Raw genomic sequence first — 25056 nt, 5'->3', positions numbered from 1 at the left:
ATCAAGTTTCAATAAAGATAAAAATAAAAATTAACGGTTATTTAATAATTGAATAATTATGCATTAGATTACATTACATGAGATAATTTTATATTAAACGTGATCGGAGTTTTAGATCGATGTTATGCCGAACAGACTGAGACTAAAGACGGAAGTCGGGAGAAATTAAAACTGTCGAACCGCGTCGGCGTATATATTATTATTATTAAAAATGTATTTAAAGTACCTACTTCTTGTTAATACCATAACAATAAACTATAAAAAATTTTTCAATTTCGCGGTTTTTTGCGGCTTGATATTTTTAACACACACTAGACATGTTGGTATTTATTTTAAAGGAAATTTGGTGTCTTATAATAAGCTTATGCAATTCACAACTAAAAATAATAATAATAATATTATTATTATTATCTTCCGGTGGCATAGTCACAACTCCAACTCTATAGTATTAATTATTTTATCAACAATCAATGCCACGAGAGTTTTATCCGCGTAATTAAAAGTCTCATTTGTTGTCGTAACTCAACAAGCAATATAAGTAGGCCGTGCTGTTTACTTTATTCTGTATTTCATTTGTATATTTATTTATTTTTCATATATTGCGTGTAATTACTTCCTAGGAGACTTCAGCACTAATTGTGAATTTTAAATTCTTAAATAAAATGAAACAGTTATAATTACTTCGACCTTCACTTCACACTTGAGACAAAAAAAAACGTTTAATGACTTTATAAAATTGTTTTCGGCTGTCCGTTATTTTGTCATTTTTTTTTTTTTAATATTTACTCAGCCTTCGCTTTTAATACTTAAGGAGTCCGCTCGGTATAAATTAACACAAAAAATTTAATAAAAGTAAATTGACTTAAAAGAAATAAAAACTAATATTTCAAGTTTTTTATATTAGCTGACCGAGCCGGGAATCGAACCCCGCTCTCCCACGTTAGAATCTTTAGATTTGGCATCAAATTTTTTTAGAACAAATTTCGTTAGAATTCCTTGAAATAAACAAAAAATGTTCATTATTTTTTTCAGTAGAAATTGAATGAAGGCTTCTTTTGTTCAAATTCTAACGATTGAATAAAAATATCCTAAATTCGCGTGTCCGTTATATCACGGTTGTTGCCCTTGAAGATAACGTCAGAGGTTACGGTCAAAAACCCCTGACATAGACACAAGTTAAAATAACCGAAACGCTTGTGGAATAAAGAGGACCCGGAAGTTTAACTCTGCCACAATAAATCTTCTCTTTATTATCATATCATTTAGTTTTATTTTTCCCTAAAAATGAAATTTAGCCGCGGCCGCGAACCACGAGTTGCATGCAAAGATTTAAGTTTTTAAAATATATATATGAATTTAAAACTAAGAGATAAATTATATTTTTATATTTGCTGGCTAAATTACTGCAAGGACAAAAAGATATCTTGTCTCAAGAAAAATCACGAATATCTTGATTCAAGTAAATTATTTTCTTGACACTGAACATATCCTTCAAAAAGTTTCAGATAATTCAATAAAGTTCAATTTTCAGGGAAGATTTGTTCATTTTTTCATTTGAACATAAAATATTTCAGACTAACAAAATAAAATCTCCCATAATCAGAGATATATTCAACTTACTCCAAAATGAAATAAATAAACTTTCGAAGATGATGTTTTTGGTTTTAGACAATCCGACAGCAGCGCCAACGACAAATCCTAAACAAAATCACATATCACTAATATATCAACAGATTGTAATCAAGCACTTCAATGCAGTGTTGGCACAGTGGTGTCGTTCTTTCTTAAGAATAAAGACCCATCTGGGTTCGAGTCCGGTCTCGAGTTAACTTTACATTATTTTTAGTTTATAATAAAAATAAATATTTTCAAGCTAATAACATTAATATCGTTGAGTTAAGTACTGACTTCATCAGCTCAGATAATTATTTATTAAATTTCCAAGTCCTCTACTTTTTAATAAAAAACTTTATTACTTTAATTTAAGAAAAAATTTTTTTTCAATCAAAAATTATTTTCTTAATTCACTTAGAATTCTATTAATTAAAAAAAAATTCTCGAATTAAGAAAAAAGCTTTTTTAGCCAAAATTTTCTTAACTTTTTTTCAAGTGTATTTTTAATATTTATCCGCAAAATTACTGTGGAATGTAGACGCGTAACGTTAAATTCAATGTAGACGTTGAAAGTTGGATCGATATCATGATTACGGCGATAATAAACCGGCGTCGTAAGTCTATATATATAGACTTACATACATATAGAGGGAAACATTTCCCGATATAATACGAGCTGAGTATTATAGACTGTAACTTTTTTTTTTACGATTTTTATTTGTTTTTTAATTCGTCCTGCTGGTATCACCCATCAACTTGATACTAGACGAGCTCTAGCTCCAGCTTGATCCTCAGAGGAACGAGTTGATGTTGGAGATAGAAGAGAAAGAAAATACACATGATATGATAGTTATCCCGGAAGACTTTTGCACTGTTATTAACCACTGATTTTTTTATTTAGTTTCTTCTGCATTTATTATTTTTCCTACACCTTACACCTCAAGATATTTATTACGTCAACGTCAATATTAAAAATTATTTTTTATTAATTTTTTTCTACAATAAATATAAATTTTAATTTATATTAGACCGTTGAGCCTCGCCAGGAAACTAGCATTGTTATGCTAAGCGAAGAACCGTGTCGTCCTTACTTAACTTAGTGTTTGTACTTGTGTCTCGTCTCGTGTTGTAGGCTGAAGTATTATTTTTTTCTTTTTTTTTTAAGTTTTTTTTTAAGTTGGACACGAGTTGGGAAGGATATTTTTTTTCTGAAAGAAAATCCGAAACGAAATAAAATACGAGCAGCTGCGAGGTTAAGTTTGAGTTTTAAACTAGTGTAGAGGTTCAACAGCTGCATATGCACACGCTTTTAATATAAAGGGAATCGATTATTAGATACTTGAATATGTTTGTTACTTATTTATAATTCTTACTTTTTGACTTTTGATTATTATTTAGTGATTTAAGTGCTTTACTTTAAAGTACTCAATTTATTGGCTCGAAATGCGATATTTTTTTTTTTCAAATTATTTTGTAATTATTATTATATCTATCTTAGACGAAATTAGAGGTGTAGAAAAAAATTTTAGTCCTAAAAATTTTATGGATTAATTGGTTTAATTTGGAAAATTTGAATATTTATTACTTGTTATTGAAATTAGATATTTCATTAAAATTTTTTTCTCAAGTTAGGGAAAATTTCAACTTAAATTTTGAACCTAAAATAAAACTTTTAGCTCTTATAGTTTTCACGTAATAATTAATTTAATTTAAGGAAAATTCTTTTAATAAATTAATAGCTACTCTTTATTGACATTTAATTTTAAATGTTAATTACTCATCATTGAAATTAGATATTTGGATAATTTTTTTTTCTTAAAATTAAAAAAATAACCACACCGTTGTCAAGCACAAATTAAAAATTTTGCTCCAATTTGTAAAAGAAAAAATTTAACTAAAAAAATTTTAACTCAAAATTATGAGAAATTTCTTTTTTTAGTTAGACTGAAATTTTGTTTAATTTTCAAGTTAAAAATAAAAAAAAAAATCTAGATTCAAGAAGATAAATCTTAGAACCAGGAAATTCAAAAATAGAAAACTTTCTTCTGGTTCAATTTAAAAAATTTATAGCTCCAAAATAAAATAAGAACAACTTTAAAATTCTGTTTTATTAAAAAAAAATATTCTTTGCGACTTTTGGGATCAAAAATTAAATTTCAACTCCTAATTTTCAGAATTTGAATATAAATTACTCTTTAACAAAATAATTAAAGTCCCGACGCGATAAATTACCGAGAAAATGTCCTAAAAAATAACCTAGATATTAAAAAAGGGCCATAAACCTCTCAAGTCTCGTTAGCGGTCATTTTAATAGCAAAGTACAAAATAAATTCCCCGTTGCTGGTAGTCGAGAGAGAAAGAGAGGAAGAAAAGAGAGAGATAGAAAGAGAGAGAGAGAGAAAGAGAGAAAGAGAGACGGGTTTACTTGGCACTAATTGCAGAGCGGCATTACCGTTAGTCTCGCAGATGGCATTACCCACTGCTATATAATATACTTTACTTTACTGAGTACTATACTGGCTCTACATACATACTATTATACATATGAGAAGCTTCTGTCGCGCGATTTAATTCTCGCTCGTCCACTATTATATACTAAACTGAAACCCCCATTGCCCATTGCATCTTGCATATTATATTCTCCTCACATCTTTACTTGTAACGTTACGTAACACACCTATCGTCTACGCATCACCTGTATTTACTCATCCTTTATATATAAATATATGACATTTTATGTGCCTACTACTTTTTTTGCTATTTTTTAATTCTAAATTTATTAATTATTAATTAAAATTTAAGTATTATTCTTTATTTATAATATTTAAAAATTTAAAAATTTATTGCAATTGTAAGATATGATTTGAACCGAATTTTTTCATAAAAAATATTTTTTTTTTCATATGCAAATTTTTGGATTTCTTAACTTATAGATTTTTCTTGAGTAATAAAAAAGTTCTTGAGCTTTTAAAAATGTTTAGTAAAAATTGCCATTGAACTACAGAAATTTAAAGTAAATTTTAAATAACCAAAAAAATTCAAGTACAATTTTACAATCTTTTTACAAACACAAATTGTTCATTTTCTTCTCTATTTATGCAAAAATTTTATTTTAATTAACAAAAAACATTTAACACCTTATAAGTATTTTAAATTGAACTTTAAAGACTTCAAATTAATTTCTTTAAATTCAAAATTTTTACAAAAAAAAAATTATTTTTTAAATTTAAGAAATAATTCAATTTTAATTTTAATTCTTAAAGAAAAATTTATTGCTCCAAAATAATTTAAATCTTTCAAAATTTTTTTTTGTTAAATTAATTTAAAAAAATTTTAAATTTTTGTTGAAAATTGAATAAAATTTCCTCAAATTAATAAAAAAAAATCCAATTAAATTTTTCGCTCCAATAATTTTTTACAAAAAAATTTTACAATTTTGGCTTCGTTTTCCATATGAATTTGTGAACTAAATTTTTTTCAAGCAAATAATTGGTTTAACTAAGTAAAGTACTTGTAAAAAAATTGTAATACATGCGACATTTAATTTTTTTGATAAAACAGGAATGAACATCCTTGATCCTTAAAAAGAGAATCGACGGTAATATGTAATAGTAATAAGTAACAACAAATAACAAAAATAAAATAAATAAAATACAACAACAGTTATGTGTATGTGTTCACCGGCTAATCGATATTCATGCGAATAAGCAGTCGTGTTACGCGGTGAGATTCTCATGTACGATAACAAAACAAACGACTTTACTCTCTTCTCTTTGCTTCTCCTATTATATTCTCTTTACCCGACTAGACACTATTACTAACATTACGAACATTACCACCATTACTCGAGCTTATATATACCGGTTCTCTTCAAATCTCATTGTTAAATGTAACTATTTACTATTTACTATTTACAAGTACAAAGCTAAGCATTAACCTAAGACTAAACGGTTTTATTGAAATAATGTTAAGTCAAGTCAAGCTTTGTCTCGCGAGATCTTGCCCGAGCAATATAACTGTACTTAATGCTATTGACAATTAACTCATTACCGGTCACTCCTGGGATTGCTATGGATTTTTTATCGTTATTTTTATTTTTATTGCTACCATTAGTCATTAAAATTGCTTTAAACTATTTCAAGACTCATTACCTAGACCTTGGATAAATGTTGACCTTAAATTTCACCAGATTTGAGATTCAGACTTTTATATTTTATAAAATTATACTGATTTATGGCGTTAATTAAAATCAAGAAATGAAACAGATGTTTTTTAATAATAATAATAAAAATAAACATAATTATTATTATTTCTTTAAAAAAATTTACTAAACTACACTTTTGGTGTCTTATGATTTTCTCCTAAAACCAATATTTTATCATTTATGACTAATTTGGTAAGCTATAACTTTTGTTAGCTTATTACAATAATAATAATGTGAGATCTTAAATAAATAATTGTTGTTATTATTATTAAAAATATCATTGAAACAATTCCCAAAAAAAAATAAATATAATAATAACAATAAAAGGTAAAATAACGCGACCTTTGCTGGCACTTTCACATTTAGTCATTTGATACAAAAGTCAAGGTCATTTTTTTTAATTGCTTTGGATATTGAGTGGCCGCTATCAAATGGGTGTTAATTGTCACTAATTAAGGTTATTGTTTTTGTGATATATGATATTGATATCACAGGTTTTTTAGTTGCTTATAATAACGTTTCTGATAATAGAGTTCTAATTTTATAGATTACTTCATAGTTAAATTTTTTTTTTTTTGATCATGAGCATTTTTGTAAAAAAATTCAAAATCTATTTTTTTTTCTTCAGTAATTAAATTAAAAATAATTCAAATTTTTTATCAATTCTATCAAGATTTAAAATTTTTAACTTGAAAAATAAAATATTAAAATTTTTGAATAAAACAAATTCAAAATTTAATTTTAATGATTTGATTTAAAATTTTCTGTAAAATAAAATTAAAAAAAAAATTTCATCTAATCAAGCTAGCTAAAATTGACAATTAACGTCACTCAAAACAAAAACTCAGGCAATTAAAAACGAATCAATCAAAGAATCGCTTAACCCAGTACGGAGTCGAGTCATAGATTAATTTCCTCGATTGCAAATTCGAAAGTAGGATCCATTGTCTTAATTATTATACCCAGCAGTGAACTGTTAAACTATTGATCAATAAATGCTGCAAGTCTCAAGTAATCTTTGTATTATTCCTGCAGCATTTAGTGTTTAATATTATCAACTTAGAATCCAATAAAACACACAGCACACACGTGAATGCCCGATTAAGATACGAATGAAATTTAGATTGGTTTTATAGGATTTTCTGGCATGTCAAAAGATCTAAATTGAGTGACAGTCATTAATACGCTTACTGTTTAGTTATGACTAAAATAACTTCCTCTGCGAATCGAACTAAAGCCCTTGACCTTCAGACAGCCAAACAAATAAAATCCCTTCTATATTTAAACACATCTTCTTACACTCAAGTTCCAGACATACGACTTTACTATTTTTAAAAAAATTTTACATATTTTTTTTAATAATTTTTATTTCATTTAAAAATGTTATCTTAATATTTTGATTTTAATATAATTAAAAATTTCAATGTCCCCGTTAGCTTTATAATTTAAAATTTTAACTTTATAATCATCAAAAAGTTTGTTTTAATTTTTATTTTTTCTTCCCTTATATCGAAAACATTTCTTATAAAATTTTAGACTTCACATTTTTTATAAAATTTTCTTTAGTAACTCCATAAAAACTCAAAAAATTTTTTGTTTCTTCAAGACAAATTTTGCACTTTTTGTTTTATAATTTTTTAACTAAGGATTTATTCTAAAATTTTCTTTAACTTTTTTTTTAAAAAATTGAAAACTTTTCTTTTTCCTTCAGAAAAAAAAATAACAGAACAATATTTCACTAGTAGATTCTCAATTTTAAAACATTAATGTCACGTTTTTTATAGAATTATTTTCTAAAAAAATAACGAATTACTTTATTTAAAACAAAAACGAGTAAATTTTTTACTTTTATTATCATAATTTTCTTAATTAAAGCTTCATAATTCTTCAATTATTTTCTCCAAAATTATCAATTTTTTCTTTTCTTTTACCAAAAATATTATAAAATAATTTTACAATTTTTAAACCAAAATTTACAAATTTTTCTAAAAGCTCTCTAAACTATTCTTTAAAAAATTTTTTATTTCCACCAAAAAAATTTTCCACTTTTACTTTCATAATTTAAAAATTTAAACTTGACATTACTCCTCAAGATTCTCTCATTTTTTCTTATTTTTTCTTTACCCAAAAATTCTCCAGATATTTCTTTTAATTCCCTAATTTTAAAACTTGAACTTTTTCACTTTTCATCCCATTTTCCTAAATTTTACTCCATCACTCTCTAACCACAAAAATGACCATTTACTTTTATGAAAATCAACAAGCCGACAAAAGCCTGTCGTATGTCGGATTCCTCATCATTACCCACACATTTTAAATTCCAACCTCCTAATATCGAAACACAATTCTACTTCTTAAAACTTCTTTATTAAATTTTCCAATCTCACCAAAAAAAAATCCTTGAAACTTCATCAACAAATACATCAAGACAAATAAAATTTTAATCCTAAAAACTGATCACAAGAATCAAGACAAAAAGCAAGCAAGGTACATTTAGTTTGGAGAAAGAGGTTTCGGCTGGTGTTGGTCATAAAAGAGCAGGATACCCAGTACCCAGAGTATAGAGCGAATGAAGTAAAATACCAAAGTAAAAGAGCCAATCTGTCCATACATACATACATATAAGTACAAACATATAAACTTATACTCGTATGTATATGGTGTATGTGTCTTTACTTGTGTCTCGACCTCGATCTTCTGGCCGCACTTTCTTCCATAGAATAATCGTTTCGTCTCGTCGTCGAATGACCGAGTCTCGTGTCCGCCATTCTACATCTACTTCTAACCGTTTACTTTTTACCAGCAATACCTCCAGCTATTATATGTGATACTTCAATTCATTTCTTCATTGATTTTGTTATTTCATATTAAATATTTATTTTTAAATTAATGCTACTGAAATTGAGCGACATTTTTTAGTTTTTTAGATTTTTATGACAAATAAATTGTAATGGAGAAAAATTCCACATGTAGAAAATTAGAAAAATTGATTAACATTTTTTATAACTTTTTTTTTTTTTTTTATTTGTTTAAAGTCGCATAAACTACTAAGGTCATGAGCGACTACGGTAGGGGGTAAACTTTTGAGATTGGAATTCGTTCTATTTTTTGGGCTGAGCAGAACAATCAATTAAATATTGAAAATATTCATTGGTGTACGCCGGACTCGAACTCGGTCCAATGCTTTGGTAAGCAAGGGCCGGATCCGACAGGGCTACTGCGCGCCTTTTTATAACTTATTTAGTTGTTAAAATCCAAATATTGTTAAATGTCTGCTAATATAATTCAGACATCTAAGCGCTTTAGATTTTTATAATAATTAATTATAACTAAATAAAATTAATTATAACTAAATAAGTTCATGAAATTGTAGAAAATGATACGTGAAATTTTTATAACAGTTAAGTTAGCCGACATTGTTAATTTTTGGAGTTATTTTATAATTATTAAATTAGAATTGAATATTTATTTTTTAAAAATTGCATTTATAGTTTTTAAAGTTTTTTCAAATTGAATTTTTTTGTAATAATTTTGTTAATAAAAAAAATTCTGAAAAATTTTAGATGTCGGCTAACTTAATTTTCATAAATTTTTTTAAGATAATTTTTTATGATTTATTTATTTGTTAAAATCCAAATATTGTTAAATGTCTGCTAATTTCAGTGACATTAAAATATGATACTGAAATTCAGACATTTATTAATTTTTTAGATTTTTATAATAAATAAATTGTAACAAAAAAAAATTTTTTTCAAAAATTTCACTTGTAAAAATTGTAAAAAACTATAAGAACATTTTTTAATAACAAATTTATTTATTAAAATCCAAATATAATAAAACGTCAGCTAATTTCAGAGTCATTAAAATATGATACTGAAAATAAGCGACATTTGATAATTTTTAGATTTTTATAGCAAATAAATAGTAAAAAAAATTCTTTTAAAATTCCACATGAAGAAATTGTAAAAAACAATAAGTGGAATTGATAAAAAATAGTTTATTTGTTAAATGGTGAAATGATTTGTAATTCAAGTGACATTAAAATGAGGAACATATTGACACGTACCTGAAATAGCCAGAGTTAGTTAATATTTAAAATATTATTTATAAAATAATAATTGAAATAAAAACTCACCGTGCGAAAGGTTGTTCCTCAACCTCGTACAATTCCTCCAAAGTCTGTTTTGAAAGAAGCCGCTCTAATCTTTCTGGCGTGGGAGCGAGATGCCCTGGGATGCTGGTTGTTTCGAATAGTCCGTCTACAGTCATCGTTCCTCACTTTTTAGTTAACAATAAATCAACAATTATTATTATTAATAATATATTATTAATAATTAACAATAAACAATTCTAAGATTTTTATCCATCAAAACTTCACAGTCACACACTTTATTAAAATTGTATTTTTTAAAATTAATTATTATAATTATTTAACTATTTATTATTATTAGTATAGATTCACAACTTCCGCGAGGCACGAATCGGCCTCACGAAAGCGATAATAGTCAAACTATACTTAAATATTTTTTATTTAAGACACATCACTGTTGCTGGTGAAAACAAACATTTGAGCGCGACTTTTTGTTTTACCGATTACGGTTTTAGGTTATGATTATTATTATTTTTGGGAATACTGGTGGATAAGTATCCTGTGGAATTAGTGTTGAATATTGAGTGACGGAGCAAAGACACGTAAATTTTCTAACCGATCTTTCACTCCGACGACTGACGCGCGAATGAACGACCGGAGAATGACGAGTGCTCTCGCTAGGTTCCCCCACCGGAAATTCCGAACCCGGACGGACGAGTACGGACATGCGCGAAGGGAAATGGATGTGAGGCGAATAATTGACATTTTAGGTGCTAAAATGTTTATTAATTGTTTTTTTTTTATTTATTTTTTTTAAATGGAGATTAATACTTGAAAAATTATGATACCAAAATCAGTAAACATCTGATTTTATTGAAATTTTTAATAAAAATCAATTATGATAAAAATAATATTTTTGAAAATTTTTCTTTATTTTTAAATGAGGAATTTTTTTACTAAATTTTTTTCATCATAATTTAATTGTTATAAAAATCTAAAAAATTGCAAGATTTCTAATTGTTTTTAGTATCCTAGAATAATTTGATAATTCAGATGTTGGTTTTTTTCTTGAAATTTTTAAAAATAGTTTTGTAATTTTGGTACTGAAATTAACATTTGATCATTTGTTATGGTTTTGATTAATAGTTTTATTAATAAAAAGAAACAATTTGAAAATTGAATTCACAGATTTTTGAAATTTTCACATAAAAATTAGAAAAATTTTATTTTTACTAATTTGGTGTAATAAATTTCTAATAAGTGTCAGACTTTCAAAATTTGTTTTATTGAATTTTTAAATTAATTTTGTTTGAATTGAATATTATTGTTTTTAATTGAAAATTTTTATTTATGTTAGTTCGAAGATTTTTTGTTATAACTAGTAAAAATTTTAATTTTTGTTATTGATTTTGAAAAGTTGAGATTTTTCGTTCCTATTAATAAAGTAAAAATTTTTAAAATTTTTACTTTATTACTTTATTTACTTATTATTTATTACTTTATTACTTTATTTACTTTAAAATTTTAAAAATTTTTAAAAAGTAAGAAAATTCTAAAAACCGATCAAATATTTCAGAAATTTTCGGTATTAGTCCTGGAGATAATCACAAAAAAGAACACTACACCCCTATTTCTGAAAACAAACACTTTCACAAACTTTCAAAAACCCAAACTACCTACCATTTAATTATATTCTACCTCTACCTGAATTTCCAAGAGCAAAAGCTATTCATAATATATAATGTATATAGAACCCAGACGTGCAATTTTAAGAAGACGAAAAAATTTCCTAATCATAAATCTGTCAGCTTGAAAGTCCAATTTAATTACAATGTTAAACCGAAAATGACAGTTTCAAAAGTTAATATAATTACAGAATAATTACCAAAAAATTCAATAATAACCATTGACAATGATTTTGCACGCCTCATAGCGCGAAGCGCGTGAGGTTGTGCTTTATATTCGACTCGTCGAGGTCAAGCAATTTTGGGATCTTTAAATGTCTCTATCACAACCATATTACACTTATACAATAATATAAGTAGGTGTACACCGATAAAACACTTAAATTAAACCATCTTTTACTTTCTAAAATCATTTCATGTAGCTATTTTGAAAAAAAAAAACGTTTTGAAAAAAGTTTTACGTGGACGTCCGGATGTCACCCCATTTTGGATGTACCAACGATTACTCCCGCACAAATTGATATTTCAAGACCGGACCTTTTTTATTAGTTTAAGAATGCGATGAACTGAGTCCGTATTTCATATCAGTAGCCTAGTTTACGTATTTTTTTTTAAATTGAATTTTTATTAAAATTCACTACGATACAACCGTACAAAGACAAACGGATTTTTCTTATTTGTCACGTGAAAACTATGGCGCCACTTGATCAAGCTAGATTTTTTTAGACTGCGTGCGCATATGACAAGAAAAAAGGGCGCTATTTAAAAAAAAAAAAATACTCTGTAAGAAATTACTTAACCCTTTAGAGTCAGAGGATCTTGAAACGTCTACGCGTGAGAGTAGTGGGGAGAGCACAAATCCGTAGTAAGACCCAAGAGTGGGGTTTCAAGGTCAGACTCTAAAGGGTTAATTATCATTTTTTTTTTTTTTAAATCAATTACAGAATTTATTTTTTCTTAAAAAATGAATGAGCGTTACGAGGCGTGCACTTTTGGATTTTCCAAACTTTTTGTCATTTTATTGGTTTTATTAACTCAACAATGAAAGTTTATAATGTAAACTTACTGAAAAGTTCAGGAACAACTTGAAAAAATTATTGGGATATATAAGTAGTAACAATAATAATAATAAAATTAAAAAAAAATAATAATAAAGTAATTAAAAGAAGAAACACGTTCATGCCAGTAAAATTTGATGATTCGTTTCGGACTTAGATAACCGCAATATTATATTACATTTTATAAACGGACTTTGATCTTGATAATCCTTATCCTTATCGCGATTACCTGATTTCACTCGGGATCGAGAGCAGTTGGACTTATTAGCTGTATTTAATATATTAATAGTAATTTTGCACGGTAAAGTCTCTTCTCTTCTCAAGATTAAATAAATGAATTATGCATCGTATTATTCATGGGTTGTCAAGGCAATCACGCGTGATCGTTGACAAGATTCAGGTGTCATGTTTATCGCTAGCTCACAACACGGCCTCTACTATATTTAAACTTTAACTTATAATTATAAATACTAACAATAACAATAACAAATTTCTAATCATCTCACGGATAACAATCTAATTTTCTTTTCCGCTTGTTATCAACTCTTCCGGTTTTTTCTATTGTTTAATTTTATTTATTAACTCAACTTAATTAAAAATTTAATTGTTTAACCAATTGTTAAACTTCCTCACTAAATTGTTATTTATTACTTAATTACTCTCAAGAAATTCAATTGAAACATTCAATTTAGAAAATTTTCTAAAGGAAAAGTCGCTGGTTCGAATCCCGGCAAGGTCGAGTAAAATTGTTTCTAAATTTTTTTTTTTTTTTTAATAGAATTTCAGTGACAACTTGCTTAAAAATTTCACGTGAGGAGTGAAGAGTCAAAAAAGTAAATATGGCGGAAGATCAAAAAGATTTCCACGAGTTAAAAAAATTCGTCTAATCCTTTAATCCGCTGTCAAATTTATCTTCAGAAATTAGAGCTCTTAAGCTGTGAATTTTACGAGCCGGAAAAAAATAGGTGGAGTCTTGGAGCTGCGTGTTTATGGTTAAAAAAATTTTACTTGTTTTTTTCGAAAGGAAATAGGCGGGATTCGTTATGCACACTCATCTTTTGATAAAATTCGGTCGAGATTTTCAATCTTTTATCGCTGATTGATAAGCCAGGTATTAATAAATATGAAAACATTGTTGCAAATGTTAGGACAAATCATTTATTATTCAGATCAAAATTATTAAAGTCGAATGAGAATTATATTAAGAAAAAATGAATTTTTAGAATGGGTTAAAAATATTCTTATTTTGAATAGAAAAATTTTATTTTTAGAAAAATATTTAATTTTTAAAGAAAATGTTCGATATTGATATAATTTCGTTTTTGAATCAATTGAATTTATCTTGAACCAAATAATTTTTTGGTTCTATTTATTTTTCTACTCTGATGAAAAATATTTATTTTGAAAATATACACTGAAGTATCAGAGTAAAAAATATTGTGTTAAATACGATCCACACAAAATTAGTGTTAAAATTAAACACACTTTATGTTATTTTAACACAAAGTTTGTGTTATTTTTTAATTAGTTAAATATTTTTTGTAAAAATGTACTTCAATGACATTAGTAATTTTTTTTTACCATTAGCTATCATTCTACTTATATTTTCAAGGGATATAACCTTGAAAAATAAATTAAATAAAAAAAATTAATTAAAAATTCAATCTTATTGAATAAAAATTTAGTTTTCAAAATACAAAACCTAAAAAAATAAAGGCAATAATTACCTTGGACGAAATTTTTTTTACTGAAGAAAAATTTTCTTTTTTTGATAGGAAGACTATTTCGATTTGCTCGTTAACTTTTTCATTCAGAAAACCTTTTTTTTTACATTAAGCTTGAAGTAAATTCTCATACAATTTTTATCCATTAAAAAAATGTCAATAACAATTTCTCAGTATCATTAAAAAAATCTGCAATTGCGATAGTAAATGAATCCAATAAAATAAAATGAATGAAATGAATAGTGAACGCGTGAGAATTAAAGTGCAGCAGCAGAACAAAGTTTCGTCGGATCTAATCGAGCTACTCGAAACATAAACCATATAAATTGTATATATGTATAACTATAACATAATCTAAGGAGCTGTTGGTTACATTAGTAGTTGTTGATTACCATCAATAATCTCCCAAGCAGTCGCTGTCAAACACAAACCGAGTGGGCGTACAATTGGTTTAAACGGTATGATGGGAACAGACGAATAAATATCAACGATTAGATCGGGCTCATTGTTTCATATTTCATATATCTATAAATATATAACATATAATATCATATCACTCATTCATTCATCTATCCATCCATTTCATACAAATTAAGCTTACACTAGAAATTTGAATAGCGCGCTACGCGCGCGTCTAAATTTTAGCCAATAATGAATCGTGGCCCGTTTTTTGCGAATTTCGACCTTTGACTAACTTCAAGACTTTCATCTATTTTATAATATAGGACATGTTTCATTAGATTACATAAACTTATTTTTCATCTTCATCCTTTTCTGATACAAATCAATTATCTGGTCCATAATCGATTACGGTGATTACTGATTACTGATTGGTCTGCACCTTTCTTTACTAAAAATAAGACTGAGTCTCATCAGTACGAGCACGAGCTCATTTTTTATCTTATCACTCTTCTGTATCTAAAGATTACTCAAGAGTTGGTGGGAAGAAACAAAAATGAAAATGAAAATGAAAAATGGTATTTTCCCAATACAGAACTTGAGTTGGAAACCGAGATCGATCTTTTTCTTGGTGGGCCCTTTTACTTGTTGGGTGTCCTTGTCCCTTTCTAGCGCATTCCTTTGACTTGAGTTCTTTACTGCTCTTTTACACTTAGCCGACAATTGTCGTATCTCGGTATCTGCTATTATAAGAATAACTATAGGTAAGTATTGGTTGTATATTCTACAAAAGTTGCGGCTGTAGTTGCTTGCCCTGCCTTTCCCGGAATAGGAAAATAGACTTGTACTGGAATAAACGGAGACTCTTTCAAGCAAAAACATTTTAATGGAAATAAATATTACGTATTTCATAATTCAACTTCTGAGGATTTATCCGCTTTCTGGAAAATAATCTAAATGGGTTCTTGGATTTCTTCAATTTATAAAAAAAGATTAAACCGAGAAAATTTTGGTAAAAAATTTGTTAGAATGAAAAAGCCTTTTTCTTAATTCGAGAAATTTTTTTTAATCAATGGGATTAGAAAAATTGAATTGAGAAAATAACTTTTGATTGGAAAATAATTTATTCTTAAATTACGGTAAAAAAGACTTTTATTAAAAAGTAGAGGACTTGGAAATTTAATAAATAATTATCTGAGCTGAAGAAGTAAAATACTTAAGTCAATAATATTGATATTATTAGCTTAAGAATATTTGTTTTTGTTCTAAACTGAAAATAATGTGAATTTAACCCGAGACCGGAATCGAACCCAGATCGGTCTTTATTCTTATGAAAAAACGATACCACTTCGGCAATACTGCATTCAAGTACTTGATTTTAATCTGTTGACATACTAGTGACATGTGATTTGTTTGGGATTTTTCGTTGGTGCTGCTACCGGATTGTCTAAAACCAAGAACATCATCTTCGAGAGTTTAATTAGTTTATTTTGGAGTAAGTTAAATGTATCTCTTGTTTCGATAAATTTTATTTTGTTAGTCCGAAATATTTTTTATATTTAAATGCAAAAATAAATGAATATTTTCTGGTAAATAATTTAACTTTATTGAATTATTTGAAACTTTTTAATGAAAATGTTCAGTATTGTAAAAATAATTTATTTAAATCAAAATATTCGTCACGTTCCTAAAAATTTCCTTGAGCCAAAATATCTTCATTTACTGGACACTTTTTAATTAATCGTTTGAACCGCGAATTGAGTAAGAGGTCGTTAAAAATTTGCAGGATAACTGGTAACTAACTTAACTTTATTGAATCATTCAAAACTTTTTGATGAAAATGTTAAGGATCAGAAACTAATTTTCTTAAATCAAAATCTTTGTTCTTTTGTACGTCTCATAACGCGAAGCGGTTGAGAATGTGCTCTACTCTCGCTTTACCAAAATCAAGCAACTTTCTGAAGTAGGAATGTCTCTAATTGATTCACATCGCATTTATAGAAGAATATGAATACACGTATTTCAAAAAAAAAAAAAAAAAAAAAAAAATACTAATTTTAACACATTTTATTTTCATCTCAAAAAATGGTACGGAATATTTACATCTATAATTAAAGTACAATTTGTTGAATTGTCCATTTAATACTTATAAATCAGTAATACGACTCATTTTTCTCTTAAAAATTAAATGAGCGTTCTGAGGCGTGCACTTTTCGATCTTTCTGACTTTTTTCCTTAGAATTTCCTTGAACCAACAATATTCTGTTTTATCTATGTAATATTTGAAGATTTGTTGGTTCCACCAGATTTATGAAATGTATTCCGTGAATTAAAAAAAAAATTTAATTACGAGGATAAAAAGCATAAATATATATTTACGTAACGATAAATTTGTATTATACGCGAGGATTATTCGGGAGGGCTATAAAATCAACCGTGTACGAGTATTTGTACCAAGAAGTAAAGTCCCTTGTCGTTTAAGAGTATAGGAACTGGAACTGGTTCCCTAAAAATATCGTACGTCCTGTAATACCGATACCCTCCAAAGACATGATTACATTAGACTTTAAAATTTAAGGTAAAAAATGTGTACTATGCACAAGACAATTCGATTGGTTAAAAGTGTTTGTCAAAAATTGAAATTAATTGATTTTGAACACTTAGATTTATTGAAAAGTTTTTTTATGTGTTCAATAGACCACAAATTGAGAATAAACAAGTTATAATAAATCGTTTTGTATTCATTTGTATGTATGTACTCTAATGATGTGTACATATGTATATTTTTGAAATTTATTAAAATAAATTTATCTTTTTTGTTTGTATTTCTTTGAGAAGTCATTCAACTCAGCCCTTTTCGAGTAGGACCAATAGCTCATTTTTATTTTTATATTTACTTTTAAAAATTGATATATGTATGGATATTTTTAAAAATTATTTGTATAAAAATTTTGGAGAATTTATGATAAAAATATTGAATTTTTCAATTACTATTCTTATTATTACAAATTTTAAAATACGATTCCAAAAATTAATAATAATGATTTTAAAAATTTATTCAATTTATACTTTAAGAAAATTTGGATTCACAATTTTAGAAAAAAAAGTTTTGAAAAATTTTGTCTCAAGAAAAAAAATTTTTTTTTAGATCAGTTTAATGAAATTGAAAAACGATTATTATTATTAAGACGACTTAAGAAATTAATTAATAATAATAATAATTTTCAGAGAAATTAAAATTTACAATGAAAGAAAAAACTTGAAAAATTTCGAGTGAAGAAAAAGATTTTTTTTATAAAATTAATTTAATAAAATTTGCAATTTGTTATTGCCATGTCAATTTTCAAAAAATATCAAAAGTATAATTAGTATAATTAGTAAAAATTTTATTTCATTCATTAAATTTTTTACTGCATCGATTGCAAATGAGAAGGGACTTTACTTAGTAAACTAACTTTCCCTCCTACGCATACGGACGAAATAAACGTTCCTTTCTAATCCGAATGGAAGCAATACGTATGTACACATATAAAATATAAATACATGTATACACATATGATTTACCAAACAACACTCTTAGTTGGTGCGCAAATGTTTTTCGAGCTGTTAGTAGTTGGTAACGGACGTATGTTATCCAGCATACAGAATAAACTACATCACTATACACGGAATACACGGGCAAGGACGGCCGAGGCCGTATTACTATAATGAAAATATGAACCGATGCACTTAAACGGGAGAACGTTCAAACACCGTTTTATTATTATATAAAATTCATTTTTTATTCATATATGAATATCCGAGATGCCTGCTGGTGTTTACCTAACTTTACTTTTTATCAATAGGCACAGTTTCGAGGGCTTACAACGGTTTTTTAAGAAGGATATGAAAAAAAAAGAAAAAAAGAACCCGGAAAAACCGTAATAATTGTTTGAAGATTACCATGGGAACCAACTATACTATTTCATTATTAGATTAATTTTTGACTATTTATTTAAAAATTTTTTTAATTAAAAAAAAAACAATATTAAGCTGCAATTTTCATTTCGCAACTTCTCATGAGACAGATAAAGAGATTAAAAAATAAATTGAGTTTAGAAATTAATTTTTTCAAAAGTTACTGTGGGTATCCTTCTATAAATTTAAAATCCATACTTAGCCATTAAAACCACTTTTTTGTTAAAAAAATAGCAATTAATTGATTTGAAAAAAATTTTGACGTTCAACGATGATTTTTCATTCTAATAGTATACTTTTAGCATCATTTATACGTACATCATGACTGTTAAGTACGATTTCATGGGACAAAATGTTGAGATCTTAATTTTTAGGCGAGAATAGAGCATACCTTCGTGCTTATGTTTAAGACATGAAAAATGTGAAAATAAATTTGAGTTTAAAAACGTAAAAAATACAGCTTAATAGCAAATGTCACTGAAAAGTAGAAAAAAATTTTACTGATTTTAAATAAATTAAAAATGAGAATAGATTTACAAAAAAAAAAAAATTTTGTTGTAAAAAAAAGCACGAAGTATTTTTTTGTAATAATTGTATTTGTACAAATATCTGTCAATCAAATTTTTACAATAATTTCATCAAGCACTAGACTTTTTTTTACAATAAAATGAATTTTTTGTTAATTTATTCTAATTTTAGACTTATTAAAAATTATTTTCTATTTTTTAATTTGGCTTGTTATTAACTCGAGTTTCTTACATTATGTTAAAGAATGATTTTTATTCTTTATGGCAATAGATGATTAAAAATGCTGAACAGTAGTCAGTCTAAGTCTGAACCACGGAAGTAATAAAATAAAAAAGACAGTAATAAAAAAAGGTAATTAAATATAAAGAATTATTTTTCTTGAGTCGGTAGAGTACAAGCAAAGGGATAAAATAAAATAAAAATATTAAGAGTGGACACGTCTACACGTAGCGAAATAAATGACCGGATGAGGTTCTACTTAAGGGGGAGCCAAACAAATAAATAAATACAAATAAAAACAAGTATGTGAGATATAAATGAGCATTATTGGCGACGCGCAATAATGAACTTAATAGGATAGGGGGATTTAAACTCTGATTAACAGAAGAGCTAAGTAAAGGCAATAGTTATTTCCGAGGTAGATATATACTAGAGACTACAGAGCAGAGCTTCCCATAAAGCTGCCTCAAGATTTAACTCAACTCCCGACTCATCAGTCGCGGCTTCTGTCACTGTGACTGTGATTCGATCTATCTTCACTTATACTCTAGTACTTCCTCTCGCGAATTCTTCTTTATTTATTTATGTTCCGTGTGTTACATCTATAGAATTTCAATCGGTATTGTGCTATTATGATTTTTCGTATTAGCTGGTTTCGAATATAGTGTTTATGGCCTCCGACAGATGGCGTATGGTCGCTAAGTATTCTACAGGAGAGTTGACTCCGAGACAATAAATAAAAAAAGTTTGGAGAATCCAAAAGTGCACTCTTCATACCACACATTTAATTTTTAAGAAAAAAAAAAACAAATCATATTGACTTATTTGTATTATATAGATAATTCAACAAAATGGTCTATAATTTTAGATTCAAATATTTTGCGCCATTTTCATTTTGGATAAGAAAAATAAAGTGTAAGCGCCCTACTAAACAAATGACAGAGCACCAGTTTTCTTTCTAAAAAGAATCTTAAGCTCCACCGTTTTTATGTGGGAGAATTAAGAAACAAAATATATTTTGTTATTGTAAGTGCGTAAATAGTGAACTTTTTTTTTTTAATAAAAAACCATTTTATTAATAAACTATGGATATTAGTCTATTGATATAAAATAGGTAGCTGGTTAATGTAATTCTGAAGATAATAAACAAAACTCGATCTCGATACGTCAATTTTTTTGGGAGTTATCGTGATCATCTCAAAAAAAATTATCCAGGCGTCCACGGAAAATTTTTTTTTTCAACCGATTTTTTTAAAGGTAGCAAAGTAAAAAAGTTCGCAAAATCTAAAAATGCTTGATTCAAAATGCTCATTTGATTATAAAAAAATAGAAAGAAGAATTTTATTATTATAAAAAAAGTTTTTTGTTTTCTTATTAACGATGTGAATGAGAATTTACATTGAGATTTATTTTTGTTATTGCTTCACGTACTGTGAGAGTTAAAAAAACAATCAGATGTATTTTTTGGTCATTTGATGGATATTTATTGTTCTGCGTATTTTTTGGCCCTGAAATAATCTTTAAAAAAAAAAATTGATCCAAGAAATGGCTTTTCTCTCAAATTTTTATAAATCGTAAACCGAACAATCAGTAAAAAAACGGTATATCATCATTTTAAGTAAAAAAAATTAGGAAAACGGTTGACCCTAAAGGCCATCCCTGCAACTTCCCGTTACCTCCATACCTAAGTGCTCAACAATTCACTTATTTTTTAAGCTCTTCGAGCTCAAAAATATAATTTTTGTGTAATTTTGAGCTCTCCGAGCTCAAATGAATCGCTGTTCTGTGCTTTTGAGCTCTTCGAGTTCAAAAGGCTAATGGAAGTTTTATAAAACACTATTTTTTGAATTTTCAAACCGCAATAACTTTTGAATGAATGAATCGATTTTCTCGCGGTTTACGGCATTCAACGCAGTTTTTTAAGTTTTTTGAAAAATCTTTAAGCGTAAACTGGTCAGACTAAAAATTTCATAGAAATTCTGAAAAAAACATTTTTTTCAATTTTTTTCGACAACGATATCTCACGAACAAACCAACCGATTTTGACCGGGCTGGTGGCAATCGACGTGGTTTTTTGAGGTTAAGAGCTGATTAGTTTTTGGAATTTACAATTTTCTATTCAGCCTCTCCCTGATAAAAATAGAATGATTTTTATTTTAACAACTTTTTACATAAAAAAAATAATACTATAGCTAACTGATGAAAATAAAAAAGTTTACTTTTAAATTTTCACTTTCTTTGTTTTTCTTCTGATTAATCAAAAGGATCATTCTTTCATTTATTTTTTCTTTCTAAATAAGTTCATATTTTTTGAAAACAGAATAAAGCGTTGAAAATTCCCTCAATTGATGATTTCTTCATAAATTGGCTGAAATTTATTGATTTTATAGTAACAGTTCATAATTTTCAAAAAATAATTCTATTACAATATAACAATGATATATGTGTTATCCCCGAATAAAAAAAAGTATTGAGACAAAGAAAAAAGTACTGAAAAGAATTGGATTGATTAGAAAACCAATTCTTTTCAATACTTTTTCCTTTGTCTCAATACTTTTTTTTTTAATCAGGCATACATTTACCTTTCTAAACCCTGTAGATAGCAGCTTCGCTTTCGTTATCAATTTTTTCAAAGTCAAAGTAGCTGATCCCTTTATGGCATATTCCATCTCATAAAAAAATCCAAAGTATTGTGAAGCATCTCATGTAACACTTTCTTGACTAATCGTCTTTTTTTTTGGAAGAATTAATTAATAATTAACACTTATAAAAGAATTTATGAAAATAAATAATTTAAAATTTTATCCAGAAATTTGGGAATATTTTTATTTTAACGTTTTATTTCACATGATCAGCGCACAAACATAAACTTTAAATAATTTCTTCATTGGACATTTTTAGTCCTTTTTTAAGCTATTCGGAGCGTTAATCAATCGAATATTCTCAGATTATATTGAAAAACAAATGATTATAGTTGTTTCTATAGCAACCGTAAATTGAACAACTGCTGAAAAACATTTGACAATCATACAATATATATATTTTGTTTTTAACAACACAACCGTTGCCATAGACAATAATTCATATTGCAACATGATGGATGGATTGGACGGTATGGGTAGATGCGTGGGAGTGCGTAGGTGGATGTGTGGGACGGTATGGGAGGATGTGTGGGAGTGCTAAAGCGGATGCGTAGGAAGATATGGTTGGAAACGCGTTCAAAAGCATAGTGAAGTTAGAAATTTTTTTCGGCTTGTTTATGAGCTAGAAGAGAAAAAAATGATAGATAGACGATCGTCTTTTGTTTTAGTGACGGGAAAAGACGATTATGTAAATTAATATGAAAAAATTAGAAAAACGGTTGACCCTAAAGGCCATCCCTGCAACTTCCCGCTCATTTCATACTGAAGCGCACAAACCTACACTTATTACGTTTTTGAGCTCTTCGAGCTCAAAAAATATAATTTTCGTATCATTTTGAGCTCTCCGAGCTCAAAAATCTGCTAGAAGTTGGATAAAACACTATTTTTCGAATTTTTAAACTGCAATAACTTTTGAATGAATGAACCGATTTTTTCGTGGTTGGTGGCATTTAACGCAGTTTTTAACCCGTCAGCACTCACGTTATAAGCATTTTGCTCACGCAACAACATCCGACTTATAGAGCGGCGTTGTAGTGCAAGTGAGACATTAAAATTCACGTGAGTTCTGACGGGTTAAAGCCTCATGAAGAACTTTTAAGTTTAAATTGATCGAACAAGGAATTTCAAAGTAATTCCTAAAAAACGATTTTTTCGATTTTTTTTGTTAACGACAACTCACGAACGAATTAACCGATTTCGACCAGGCTAGCGGCAATCGACGTGTTTTTTTAATGTTAAGAGCTGATTAGTTTTTAGAATTGATCGGTCAAGCCGTATAAAAGTTATTCCAAAAAAACCACATTTCAAAAAATTTTTTTGCAGGTTTTTTTAGATTTCTCAAAATCTACTGGTTCGAATCGATCCAAATTATACTCAAAATCTAAGTTTAGTCAAGTCCTTTCGAATGGCGCCAACCGCGATGAAATCGATCAAGCCGTTCAAAAGTTATGAGAGGTTTACATACGGCCGCACACACACACACACACACACACACACACACACACACACACACACACACACACACACACACACACACACACACACACACACACACACACACACACATACAGACGTACGGACATCATCGTGGAAACATTCGGGAAGGCTTCCTAGGACCTTAAAACGTCAACATCCGTTGAAAACTCGATTTTCGAAAAACGGGGTGAAACTAATAACTTCCGGATTTTTGAAAATTTTCAATTTTCTTAGCGGGAAGTTAAAAAAACAAAAATGTCAAAGGGTCAATGGAATTTAAAAAATGGCTTATAACTATCTACGAAAAATTCTGCGTCAAATGGTAACCGTCCTATCCCGATGGATTCAGTAGTTTTAACGTGCATAGTTAACTGAATCATAACATCACAATTATGAAAATATAGTTTTCTGAATTTTATTTTTATAGTTACTCAAACTATGCATTAGTTTAAGTAACTATTGATTAATAGTTATATCGACTATATTTTAATAAATATGTTTTTGTTATCGTGTTAAACAAAAAATTATTAGGTGACTGAAAGGTTTTTACGGACAACGTCTCAGATAGCTAAACTGGAAGAGCCCTTAGTGCGTAACCAAAAGATCCGGGTTCGATTCCCGGTCCAAGCTATCCGAATTATTTTTTCTGCTTTCTGAGTTAAAGTTAATCAAGATGGCTAGGTGTAGTGGCTATTAAGCTGATATTTAACTGAAAATAGTTTAAGTAACTATCTATAGGGGTTCAATATAATAAATAATGTTAGGTACAAAATCTGCAATTAAATAGTGGTGATGCTATTTAATTAGATTTTCCTAGTTCAGTTGACCATATTTTTCTCTCAGTGCACAGACAAGATATAAATAATAAATTGCAATTATGAACAAATTATATTTTATTTTGAGGATGACGAAACAAGAGTTATGTGCATTTGTTAACCAATTTTTTTTTAAGAGTTAAATAATTTAATTATTTATTTCTTATTTCTTAAGCTCAATATCCATTTAAACAACCTTGGAAAATATATGGAAAATCATAATTTGTTCTTCTTGAGAATGAATATCTATAACAGCTCTATACATATTCTGCGGAAAATTATCCGGCATTGCTTCGATTAGTGGTTCATAATTATCAGTTCCATAGATACCCTAGAAAATAACCGAAAGTAAAAGAACCATCTAATCAACACTTATAAGTACGAATAATAATTGATAGCTCACAGCATCAGGTGGACAACGATTTGGATCAAATTCTATTGCTTGAAATAATGGACCTATCAATATAGGCTCTTCCACTAATTCACAAAAATCCATTGTTAGGTCGATTCCAATATCCACAACATACTCACCCATTGATGCTCCCATCAGCGAAACACGTCCCTATAATTTAAGTAAAAATTGAAAAATGATGAAAGAATATTGTTATCTAACGATTTTCGTTTTATTCGAACATTTCAAATATT

At 27.7% G+C, this 25056-nt stretch overlaps 1 protein-coding gene and 1 long non-coding RNA gene across 2 annotated transcripts in view; one reads left to right on the top strand and one right to left on the bottom strand.

The window, feature by feature from the left end:
• Nucleotides 1-10566, bottom strand: part of LOC123270293 (serine/threonine-protein kinase 17B-like) — a 56980-nt gene extending 46414 nt beyond the window's left edge. The window contains exon 1 of the mRNA XM_044736286.1: nucleotides 9954-10566. Coding sequence (XP_044592221.1) covers nucleotides 9954-10087 — 134 coding nt within the window. The 5' untranslated portion in view covers nucleotides 10088-10566. The remainder of the gene's footprint in view (nucleotides 1-9953) is intronic.
• A 1478-nt stretch (nucleotides 10567-12044) lies between these two features.
• On the top strand, nucleotides 12045-23192 carry LOC123270675. The gene is made up of 4 exons (XR_006510663.1): nucleotides 12045-12054; nucleotides 14159-14163; nucleotides 14631-14637; nucleotides 23080-23192. It is a non-coding gene; the product is annotated as an uncharacterized LOC123270675 (long non-coding RNA).
• The last annotated feature ends 1864 nt before the right edge of the window (nucleotides 23193-25056 follow it).

Source organism: Cotesia glomerata, linkage group LG8, assembly GCF_020080835.1.
Source record: "Cotesia glomerata isolate CgM1 linkage group LG8, MPM_Cglom_v2.3, whole genome shotgun sequence".
Taxonomy (NCBI): Eukaryota; Metazoa; Arthropoda; class Insecta; order Hymenoptera; family Braconidae; genus Cotesia; species Cotesia glomerata.
This window is presented reverse-complemented; position numbering and strand designations above follow the sequence as displayed.